This window comes from Phascolarctos cinereus, unplaced genomic scaffold (assembly GCF_003287225.1).
Source record: "Phascolarctos cinereus isolate Bilbo 61053 unplaced genomic scaffold, phaCin_HiC Scaffold_2;HRSCAF=192, whole genome shotgun sequence".
Lineage (NCBI taxonomy): Eukaryota > Metazoa > Chordata > Mammalia > Diprotodontia > Phascolarctidae > Phascolarctos > Phascolarctos cinereus.
In genome coordinates this window covers 251692421-251704633 of record NW_027555625.1, presented here as the reverse complement: position 1 = coordinate 251704633, position 12213 = coordinate 251692421, and the positions used below count along the sequence as shown (strand labels likewise).

Here is a 12213-nt window from a genome sequence, read left to right as displayed (position 1 = left end):
AATTCCCTACCCTAATTGGGGGTGGGAGGAGGGTTGTGTCCTTTAAAACATTTCATTATTACATTGCACTTTAACGAAAACTTCCTGAAGAATTGTATATTAGGACAATGCCTAGTAGATCCTACACTATCATACGTCAAAAAATTGTTCAGTCCTGTTGAATACCATTATTTTACATCTCAAAAAGTGTTTTCAATAATGAACTTGTTGCTCCTTAAAATCCTGGTGTTTGGCATTGATGATTCAGTGGTAGAATTGTCACTTTCCACAAGGGAGGATTCATTAAAATCCTAATCACAATACAACATTCCTTGTAGCTGCTTTTGGGCCAGTTCCCTGTGAGCATAAGATAAAAGATTTAGACTGAAAGGAACCTTAGAAGTAATTCAGTCCATCCTACTCATTTTACGTATAAGGAAAGTGATGCCAAAGAGGTGGAATGATTTACCCAAGTTTTAAGTAGCAGAGCCAGGATTTAAAAACTGAGTGTTCTCATTCTAAATTCAAAGATTTTCCTCCTGCCCCATGCTGCCATATTTCATTAACACAGTGCCAATGAGACTAAAATAACAACTTCAAGTCCAGTAAAGAGCGGTTACGTTTGCTTTCCTCTGTGTCCAAAGTCTGACCAGTCATTTTTTAAAAAGTGTGCTATTGGTAACCTGGAGAAGAGTGTGACTGTTTGAAAACAAAGGCATTTTCACCACTGAAAAAGCAACTCAGACTATGTCTGCCTACCACATGTGGATCATGATGATGGTTCAGAATTGTCATCTTCATGTACAAAAAGCATATCATTATACTACATTTGTCTAGTTTGGCTTTATGTAATATTTGGTTTCACAGATACTAAGAATTAACATTCCCATTGAGTACATTAATGTCATAAAAGTCCAAGTGCAAGAACTCAGGCACTTTTGTATTTGATAAGATGCTGTATGGCATTTATGGAAAGTTATTACAAATTCCTTGGCTGGAAGAACATTGTTCAGATTATTAATTAGTAACATAGATTAGTAAGTGAAATTATGAAAATCTCTTCAGAATGTCTTTAAAAATAGAGTAATTGTTTATGGTCTAGGATGAGTTAGATATATTATTCTGATTCAAGCCATGGAAATGCCTGATGAATTCAATTCTGTGAGTCTGAATAGGAAAAACATCTTAACTTTTGCTATAGAAATTTATGTTTCCCTGTGTGTGTGTGTGTGTGTGTGTGTGTGTGTGTGTGTAACATCTTTCTTCTACAGAGCTCTCCTGAAATTATTAAAATGAAAAAAAAAGATATAGATAGCTTTACCTTTCTTTAATCATACCAGAAACAGTGAACTAATACTGAAAGATCCTGCCTACACTATTAACTTATACATGCTCTGTGATAACTATAAATGTAGAACTAGGTTCTCTATATTCCTGTTCTTTAAACTTATGTGTTGTTTTGCATTGTCTACTTTGAGAATGCCTGTTAATGTCCTTCTACCCCCTCTAACCTTTTACTTTCCCTTCCCTAGGTTTAATTGGCAATAATGTGATTTCTAGTCTAACAGAGTTTATTAGTATGGATGGTATTTGACACATGACGGTTTCTCATTGTTTTCATCATTACTATCATCAAGGACTAGGCACATTTGGTGGCTTCCCATTGATATTTTTAACAGAACACTAAATACAGTGAATGTAGGGAAGAAGACACAACCACTAACCTTAATGCTTGTCTGGTATCAGATTAATACAATCAAGGCATTTTTCTTCTTGTCAGAATTTCCTAGCCGTAATGATTTTATAGAGAGACAGAGAAATGGTAGGGTGCAGGGGGAGAGGGATTGTATTATTGTAACATAAAGTGTCGATCTATACCAGCTTTGTAAGATGAGGCAGGTAGTATTGGCTTTAAATATTTTAATTTAGATAACAGCAAAGTATATGACTAATGTCATTAATGGTATAGAGCAATTGCAAATTCTACTCTGAGTCATTCAGAGAATGTTTAGAAACTGCTGTAGTTTGATTTTCTTGTGGGTAAACACACAGTAAGCACATTGATTTGGTTGTTGTAGTCAAAGGTTTGTGGTTTACTTAATAATTGAAAGCAGCAACAGATCATCAATCACTAACCAACCCACTGTAAGAAGGTCTTATGCATTTATCATTTTATTTGACTCTGTTGATTTCCATGAGCTGACATCCTGACCTTCAGAAGTTAATATTAAAAACATACATTTAGTGGAAAAACTTGGTGACACAGTGGATAGAGCACCAGGCCTAAAGTCGGAAAGACCTGAGCTCAGATCTGGCCCCAGATACTTACTATCTGTGTGACCCTGGGCAAGTCACTTAACTCTGGTTGCCTCAGTTTCCTCACTGTAAATGAGCTGGGAAAGGAAATGACAAAGCACTCCAGTATCTTTGCCAAGAAAACCCCAAATGGGGTTATGAAGAGTCAGACATAACTGAAATGACTGAACAACAACAAAGTGGAAACACTACAAAATAATATCTTTCTCCTTGAAAACATAAATTTATCATAAATTCTGTTTATGTATGTGTAGTGGTCATTTGGGGATCTTGTCATAAGTTAAAGTTCTAGTCAAATCAAAAAGTCTCTGAGACCAAGAGCAGCAGTTTGGTTTTTTGTAAGAAACTGGAAAGGAAACATCCCCACTGAATGAAGTATGTTATATGAAATTGAATTCAAGCATTTGGAGGTCCTTAGATACTTTTGTGTTGGGCAAGTCCTATGGAATGTTTCTGGAATAACATGAACAAGAACCATGAGAAAGCATGTTGGGGCAAAATTAACCAGTCGAAGATCCATAGTATATCATGTGTGACTTGTGCTGATACAAATGCCATGATATGAGGGCAAAGGGTTGTCTTCTAGCTATACAAGCTTTCTGAGAAGTTCTTAATTGGTTGAAAACATTTTGACAGTTTGGATTGTGATTGGTCCGTGGATTCTTTCTTTTTCAAAGTTGTTTTTCTTAAAGAGTAAGCATTTCCCAAAACATTTATAGGAGGTGTCTCTTAACTTGATTTGAATAATGTGCCTGACTTTCCTGCCTTAATTGGATATGAAAATATGCCAAGTTCACTTTTGTTCTGTAGAGGAAAAAAATTTCTAAAGGCATTATCAAGGATTTTTCAAATCATTAGCATAATGCTAGCTATAGCTAGTTGAGAAAACCAGCAAAGCAGTTACACCATTTGTATGTAGGGGCTCCCTCCTCTCAATCTCTTTTCTCCAAAACACCAAAAAAACAACATGAGTATTTAGAAATAATTTCTGGATGAAATCCTTTTGGGTGTGTGAGAAACAGATGTGTTTTTGTTTGTTTAGGTTTGGGAAGATTTTGTCTTTGTTACCATTTTTAAAATAAATCTAGAAATAATAGATTTTATACTAGCATTATACAGCAACTTTTCTGTACAACATAATTTGATAGACATCTCAGCGTACTTATAGCTGAATATCAGATGAACACATTTGAAGTACTTTAAAAGGTAATTTTTCTAAAAATCAAGAAAAATAATTGTACTCGTGTTTTTCCAATGCTGTGCAACTTTCTGTGCTATAACTCTCTTTAGTGACCATTTTGCTGCTGTGAGAGAGAAACCCCCAACCCAGACAACCTATGCAGAGACAACTGGCATTTTGGGTGGGCAAGCTGATTAAAGTAATCCAAAACCCCACCTCCAACAAAAACCCTGGCATCAGTGCACTGCTGTGCTCCCTCCCACTGAAAGAAGATAAAACTACAAGTGCTCATTCAGTGCCTTTCAGGGCCTTTTAAAAAACCACCAGCTGGTGCTAGTTCACGTGGGTGAGACTCGTTTCCTGTGTTCCCCAGGGCCTGGCACCAACTTGAATCGTTCATGGGGCGAATTTGATAGCAAAGTGGAAGCATCATCTCCCCAGCTGCCTTCATCACACCTTTCCAATCAGAGCCCCCCTGGGATCTACCATTCTGGTGAAATGTCACCAGAAACTATGATCAAGGGAGAGATGCCTCCTTCAGCTCAGGTAAGAGTAAAAAGATAGCCATGGTTTTTAGCACTGGGTTTCTTTTACAAGCTGAGTACAGACATATCTGGCTATATAGTTTTGGTATTTATCTGACTAGCAAATTTTAACTGTATGGCATCAGATTAAACCAATTAAAACCATTACTTGGATATGTTCCTTGACTGAATTTTAAAGTGATATTTTAGATCATATTATCTTATTACACACATAACCTCTGTGCACCTCTTTTCTCCATCTTAAATCAGGTTCTGGTAGAAAACATAGCTACAGTTCTGCATTTTAAATTGTTAACTAATTATTACACTAGTATGTGATCTGAAGTTGAACTGATCCTTAATATTTGTGTAATTTTAAAAATTCACCTTAAATTTAAGCTGAGAAGAAAAGTTCTTTCACCAACATAAAATATCTGAGCAGTGGAGCAATGGGTGATGTTATTATATAATAAATTAAAATCTCACCTCTTAAAAATGGATTATGATCAGATATTTTAAAACATTTTTACAGACCCAGGATAGTTTTATGTTTCTAACAAATCAGCCTTTATTTGTGATCTGCTGTACTCTGTAGAGGGGGTCACCATCTGCCAGACCATGGCACAACACAGTTTACAAAGACAGCTTTCATTTATAAAATAAATGTTGAGCAGATACTTTATGTAAGGGAACCTACAAAATATGAGTTCTTATTAGATTTATGTATCTCCTCAAGAAAAAACATTTTCCAAAAAAGCTTAATAATGTAATTTTGATCTTGAAAAAACTGATAGGCATGAGCTAGACATTCTCTTAAATGCTTCTTCTCAATGCAAACCATAGTTTTAGTGGGAGATTTTTGCCTTCTGTTAACACTTGGTGTTTGGTTCTTGTATGAATTTATTCAAAATTAATTGTACTCTTTATTCACAGGCCACCTATAACAGGCTTTTCACCATGTGGCAACTGGACACTGACACAGGTAAATGGGAGGTCAGGATACTCATTTATTTCTATAGTTCCATTTTATTGTGTCCTGGGAGTTTCTAACTTATGTATTTCTGGTTTTAGATCTAAGTACATCAAGATCCGAAGATGTCTGTTTAAACAGCAAAACCCTCTTTCTTGATCCTGGCTTGAATCAGAGAACACTGTGTGGCTTCTGTGGGAGGGTTCTGGCCAGTCCAGAAAAGCTAAGGGAGCACATCCAGAAACATGCGTTTTCTATGTTTCTCCCAATTGACTTGACTGATTATTCTCGACCTCTCATCACTAGTTTGGCTGATAATGCACACCCAGGTCAGCTTGACCGTTTCCAGTGTTCCAGGTGCCCAGCTAGCTTCACCTTGAAGTCCAATATGGACAGACATGAAAAAACAATTCACTGCAACCACAAGAAGATGCAGTGCTCTTGCTGCTTAAAGTTATTTCGGGACAAGACAGACCTGAACCGACACCTTTTATCAGTGCACTCAAGAGAACGTTCTTTTATGTGTCTCTTCTGTGGCAAGGGTTTTGGTACCCAGAAAAACCTTACCACCCATGTCAAAGTGTGCTACGTGGGCCCTTCCCAGACAGTGACAGAAGAGCTTTCGGATGTCGTAGAACCAGATGAGGAAAGTAGTTGACTAACAAAATGATGAGAGGGGAAGTCAGAAAATAGCAAGTCTTGTGGGAGATGGACCTGAAGCTTGACTTATTACTTTTAAATGATTAGCCTTCTGTTTTGCAACGTTATATTCAGCTGAACCCAGGTTTATCATTAAGGGAAGACAATCAATGCCCACATGGTGGATCAGGAGCTCCTTTGGCTCCAGATGCCTGAGTTCAAATTGAATAACAATCAGCTAGGATCTCCAGCCACGCTACTTTGTTAAGGTTGGACACGTCTAGAAGGAACTAAGAATGTAACATCAGCTGCAGGGGGTGGGGTGGAGCCCAGTCCCTTTGATCTTTGTAATTAAAATCCCATTATATCCTGGAAAACCAGGAGAGTGGAATATAACCAAAGTGTATTGATTTTGTGAATGTATTTATACATGAGATGCCCTTTGTATTTGAAGATAATATTGGCAATGATGCCTGACCTGTTATGATTAAGAAGACCTATTAAGAACCAAAAATCCTTCCTCATATCAGAATATTTCTGATAATGGTTTTGAGTGCCCTATGTTCTTTGGGTTCTGTTTTTTGTTAGCTGTGGTTCTATTAAATCATTGTCTTATTCATTTAAAACAGGAATTGCATATCCTTAGAGACTGGAAGGAATCCAGGGTAATGGTTTACATTTTGCTAAAAGCAGCCAGTGCAGGAGGACCCTGGAAAGAAGCAAGCAGAAGGTTAAAGCCAGTATAAGTTGGTGTGTGTATGTGCATTTTTCAAGGGGGTTAGGATACCATTAGATTTGGTTGTCTTTCCCTACCACTTCCAATATAAACTTCTTTTTCTCCTTCCCTCAATTTCCCCTTCTCACTCACATAATCAGACTCTTTTCTTTTCCTTTCCTTTCCTTTCCTCCCTCTTTCTTCTGTCACCTTGACCAAGATCTATGAAGATGATAACTAGCATTTATATAGTGCTTTAAGGTTTGTAAAGCATTGTACATGTTATTTTATTTAATCCTCAAGATAACCCTGTTAGGTAAGTGCTTTTATCATCCCCATTTTATAGATGAGGAAACTGAGGCTGAGAAAGGTTAAATGACTTGCCCAGAGTCACACAGTAGTGTCTGTGGCAGGAATTGAACTTAGGTCTTCCATACTACATCTCCCAACACTCTTACCTACTGCATCATTTCCTCTGTAGGAAGATCTCTCTAAAACCTGACCTTGGGGCCCAGAGTTTTAATTTTATGCCATGATTCCTGGGATATCTAATTTATCCTATCTACAGAATACCTATTTTCTGAGCTTCAGGTCCTTCTGGTAATTAATGGCATAGAAAGATTGCCTGAGAGTGGGGGGAGAGGAAGGCTTAGATTTTTTTTTTAAAGCATGTTCTCTCCTTTGTACCTGTTTCAGTATATTGCACTATTTGACCAAAAATGACCGTGAGGTAGTGATCTCTTTGTATGTTGAAATGACAAGCTATTGTCAATTTTTCTGTGGTTTGAAATTTTTCATTGCTTCAGATTAAATGCCTTCAGGAGTTTGAAGTCACTTATACAGAGGAGGAAGCTTTAATTTTTTCCTGTAGAGTCGTTTTACCACACTAGCTCTCAGATGTTACAGATTGAATTTGTTATGATCCTGTTCCACATTAATCACATAACCCTGTTCTGAAGCTGAAAATGGAGCATTCTCAGGTAGGGAAAACAAACTATACTCCAAACAAGACAAGTCTTTCTCTGAAGGAAAAGTAACATTAGAGGTTAAGACTTTTCCTTTTTTTTAATTCACATACAAGGTTTAAAGTAGGAAATCCAGTTATAATGAGGATGGAGTAAAGGCATAGTAAGTGGTCCTTAGATCGGCTCCCAAACATCTTTTCCCTCTTACTTGAGCTTTTCGTTACTATGTGTAGTGATCTCCACGTTCTCAGTAATTGATGTTGTATTGACTTTCTGAAATAGTTTAAAATTTTTTAGGCCAACTGCACTCTAAAAGGTAAAAGAATAGGTTTGTGATGTTAGGAGAAAAGGCAAAGATTTAAGACACAGATTCTGCAAAGTTGATCTGTTATTCTGCCAAAACATTTGAATCACCCATCTCGTGGAAATTAAGATAAGTCCCATTAGTTAGTTATTTGTCTTCAGTACTTCAGTTCTGCTGAATTTCTTGCTCTAAGGTATTAAAGCTTAGAGTTTGATTTCAAAAAGAATCTATTTTTCAATATGCTACATGAATATTTCTTGGAAAATAAGAAAGGGCCAGGGGCAGCTAGGTGGTGCAGTGATAGAGCACCGGACCTGAAGTCAGGAGTACCTGAATTCAAATCCAGCCTCAGATACATAACCCTCACTAGCTGTGTGACTCTGGGCAAGTCACTTAACCCCAATTACCTCACTAAAAAAAAAAAAAGAAAAAAAAGAAAATAAGAAAGGGCCTTTTCCCCCAGTGATAGAGTAAGAAAGATAATATAACTTAAATGAATTTACTACCATAAAATTTGCTTCATCCTATGATAACAATCACATATATACAGCATTTAGAGACATCTTGATAAGTGGAATAAATATTGGGTTTAGAATTGGGGAACTTGGGTTTAAATCCCAACTCTGCCACGTAATACCTCTCTGACCTTGGGCAAGTCACGTAATCTTTCTGGATCTCAGGTTCCTCATCTGTAAAATAAGGAGGTTGGACTAGATTATCTCTAAAGTCTTTCCAAAATCCATCTATGATTTAAAAGTTTATAAAGCTCTACCCTGGGTAGCGTCTTATGATTTCCATTGTACAAATGAAACTCAGAAAATTTAAATAGTTTGCCAGTAGTCATTCAGCTAATAGATAGCAGAGCTGGAATAGTAAAGTCATTTCCTTTAAATAATCCACTGTTTTTGTCAAGTTTGAATGTAGATGACTATTCTTCCTTGAGACTGAAGGGATGATAGTTCATATTGAGGTTTTCATGCTCAACTTTTTAAAATTTTCAATTCTTTTTCTAGCACAAATAAATTACAATTGAAAGAGCTTTTATATTGGATTTTAAAACAACAACAGCAGCAGTAATATAGCACCTTAGAAGTTTACTATGTGCTTTCTTCACAGTTTCAGTGAGAGTGCGATAAAATGTAAATATTATTGTCCCCATTTCATAGAGGAAATTGAGTCACAAAGAGGTTAAGTAACTTGTTTAATATTACATAGTGAGGATCAGAGGCAGCACTTAAACTCAGATCCTCTGACTCTTAAGACATAGTCTTTCCACTTTCCACTGCCTCTCTACTGCAGATTTTATGCTGCAGTAGAAAAAGTGCCAGACTGACTCTCCAGTTTAGAAACCTAGGTTCAACATATTGCCATCACTTAAGTTTTCTAAAAGGGCCCCCGTTCTCTTATTGCAAAATGGAGGCTGAACTTCATGATCTCCAAGATCCCTAAAATTCTACTGCATTTGGATTTTGATGACCAGTTGTCCATGAATTGGTTTGGTGCCAAATGATTTGGTGGGAGACAGTTTTTTTTTTCTTTTGGTGAGGCAGTTGGGGTTAAGTGACTTGCCCAGGGTCACACAACTAGTAAGTGTCAAGTGTCTGGTCTGAGGTCAGATTTGAACTCAGGTCCTCCAGACTCCAGGCCCAGTGGTCTCTCCACTGTGCCACCTAGCTGCCCCTATAGACAGAATTGAGTTATTTGTATAATAGCAACAAAGGCCAACAAGAAATAGTTTTGAGTGCATAACAGCTTAAGAATTGGAGCTGTATCCTCAGGAGGTATTTGTGAAAGCCAAATAACCAAGAGAGAAATTTCCCATTGGTGTTTTGTAAATACTTTGTTGAGAAGTCTTGAAGGTACAGTTTTCTGATAATTAGAGTAAGTATAGGAAGATTAAGATCTTCAAGTGGTAAAGTGTTTACTTAGAGGAAAAAATTGTCACATAATTCATTGATGCCTTAAAGTGTGCTAAGCAGGTAAATGTTTTCTTTCACAAGAGTTCAAAACAGTGTTAAATAGAAGCACTTAGTTTGGAGGGATTGTTTGGCAAGATACAGTTATTTGTTGCCCTTTAATGGAGGTTCCTTAGGGTCTTTAACTTCTAATAGTGCCTTAAGTAAAGTTGCAGGGTTGACAATTTCATTTTAAGAGTGAGTGATGTGTGTAATAGTGTGGCATCTCCAGCAGTGAAGTATTTTGTCAAGTACCCCCTGGTACCAGAAATCTATATAGTATAGAAATGTGGCTGCAGAATTTGGGAGTTTTTTTGCACAAATATCCCAGGACCTGTGGTCAGTTTGGGAGGGAGGGAACTAAATGCATGGCTTTTGACAAGGGTTGACTATATACTTTGAATTTGGCACTGACTACTAGAGCAACATTTTTGTAGATGCATTTCTAATTGTAGACAAATGTTATGATCAAACTTTCTTCATTAGATAACTGATGCCAACCAAAATGTGATGTTTTTAGTATTGATTTGGAAAACTTATGCTGAATGAGACTGGGAATTCTCTCTCAAGACAAAGATTTTTTAAAAATTTTCTAAAATGGTTACATATTTGAACTTAGTGCACTAGATTTTGGGTTATTAGAACTAGTGATTTAAGGGCTTTTTAAAAATTTGGTGATCATCATCTATTTTTATATACATTAATTGGTCTTGCATTGTTTAATATTTAAAAGTTTATTCATTTTTGTCTATGAAAATAAATTTATGTGGTACACAGCTCTTCCTAAAATACATTGTCTGTAAAATAACCTTTTTAAGGGTGGTGCTAAATTATTTTTAAAATGCATAATCAATTTTAAATTACCTTAGTAATCTTGGTAATATTAGTTGAGAAAATGCAAAAATGTCTTATTTTTTGATGTCTTTGTAAAATGCATGTTTTGTATGAAGTATTTCTAATTTTGTTTCAATGTAGGATTTTTAGGGAGGAAATACTAAATTACCTCATGCTGAACTTTATGCTAGATCAATCAGTCAATCAACAAATATTTGTTTACCTCAGAGCTCATGATCAGTGATTACTTTTTAGGACTCTGATGCGGCTACTTTTAGGGAATGATATTTAATTTTGTTAGAAAAAACACTACTAAGGTACATATTTGTATCATATTTATATTACTTTTGGTTTTGCCCAACTTTATGAAATTCAGAAACCTAAAATCTAAAACATTCAATAATTTAAACTTTTTTGTGTGTTTTTGAGTATTTATAAAAGTAGAAAAAGAAAACATGAATGTTCCTTCCCTACCCCTGCAAGTCAATTTTAATAAAGTAACTAAAACTCATTCCCTTGTTTTGTTTTTTCCATCTGAAAATGGAAATTTTAGATTTTGTCGTATTAAATATTATCTTTAGATAGTTTTATGTTATATGTTTGGCTGTCAAATTAAGTGCAACATTTGTGTTGCTTATTTTAACTTTATAAAAGCATCGAGTAGGAGTTACTGATTCCTGGTTCAAAGTATGAAGTTGCTTGTGGTTTTTTTCTTTCTTGGTTGAATAACTGAGGAAAAAAATTATTATTGCTGATTCAAGGAAAGATTCACAACTTCCTGAATGATAATGTATTGTTGTAGCCGTAAGAACTTTACAGATAAAATTGGTGATCATGATACTGTCCTAGAAAGTTTGCAATATAGTTAAATCATTTTTCCTCCTGCATATTCTCTACTCTACCTTCAAGCATGGGCATACCACAAGGTGAATTGAGCAGAATATTTACAAATTGCAGTTTATCCATTGGATGATTTCTTTGATTTAATCTCTGTCCTTAGAGCTATATGAATAAAATAATACCTACATAGTAACATGCATGCCCACTTGGAGCAGCTCACTTTGTGATGCCGAGCTATGTCTTGGCTACTCTCATATACTGAAAAACAGTGTGGCCCCTCCATACCAATCAGTGAAAAACACTAATAATTCCCTATCATGGAAGTCTAGAAAAAGTGGTGCAATTATTCTTATTCTGACTTGAGTGGCTGTACTTTCTACTAATAGTAATTTGGCTATAACTGGTATATACAGAGTATGGATGTGATGTGCTACATTAAAACTACCTTGCTGTCACATCTCTGCTATACTACAATGTGGTGGAACATATAAAGAGTGCTTTAGTACTCAGTAGAGATCGGACAATGTAGGACTTTCTCTTGAGAAACTTTGGAAGGTGTAGGAGAGGGCTCATCATCATTGCCTGGGATTAGTTGTCTATCTAATTTACACTAAACATATATCCTCTCACCTCTATCCCCATTACCATGTGTTGTATGAAAGCAAACAGGGCTGTGTGTGGGATGGCATTACTTGGGAACTGTTTATTTGATGTCCATAAAATTAAGCCCTGGGACTTTTTTGATTGATGAACTCAAACTAGTTCTCCCAAGTGAACTTGGGCTTAACTTTGGAGAAGTTTGGGCCCATAAAAATGTAATTAGTATTAAAGAACCCCTTAGGAAGCAAACACCTGGGTGAAAAAACATGGAGTGACTAAGCTGTGCTTACTTTTCCTTTTAAGTATCTTATGGTGTTATAAATATCCCTGATGCTAACAAGGGCTACATTGACCTATGTTCACTTTGCCTCATGTGCTTATAACTGGCTGCT

General features: G+C 36.1%; 1 protein-coding gene across 10 annotated transcripts in view; it reads left to right on the top strand.

Annotated features, from left to right (window-relative positions):
- ZBTB46 (zinc finger and BTB domain containing 46) overlaps positions 1 to 12213 on the top strand; it is a 168961-nt gene that overhangs the window by 125002 nt on the left and 31746 nt on the right. For 7 of the 10 annotated variants that reach the window (XM_020981621.2, XM_078149901.1, XM_078149902.1 and 4 more), the window contains 3 exons: positions 3849 to 4021; positions 4933 to 4981; positions 5071 to 10892. The exons of the other annotated variants lie outside the window; for them this stretch is intronic. In XM_020981621.2, coding sequence (XP_020837280.1) covers positions 3849 to 4021; positions 4933 to 4981; positions 5071 to 5627 — 779 coding nt within the window. In that variant the 3' untranslated portion in view covers positions 5628 to 10892. Of the gene's footprint in view, positions 1 to 3848; positions 4022 to 4932; positions 4982 to 5070; positions 10893 to 12213 lie in introns of those variants that run through there. 10 annotated transcript variants of the gene reach the window in all.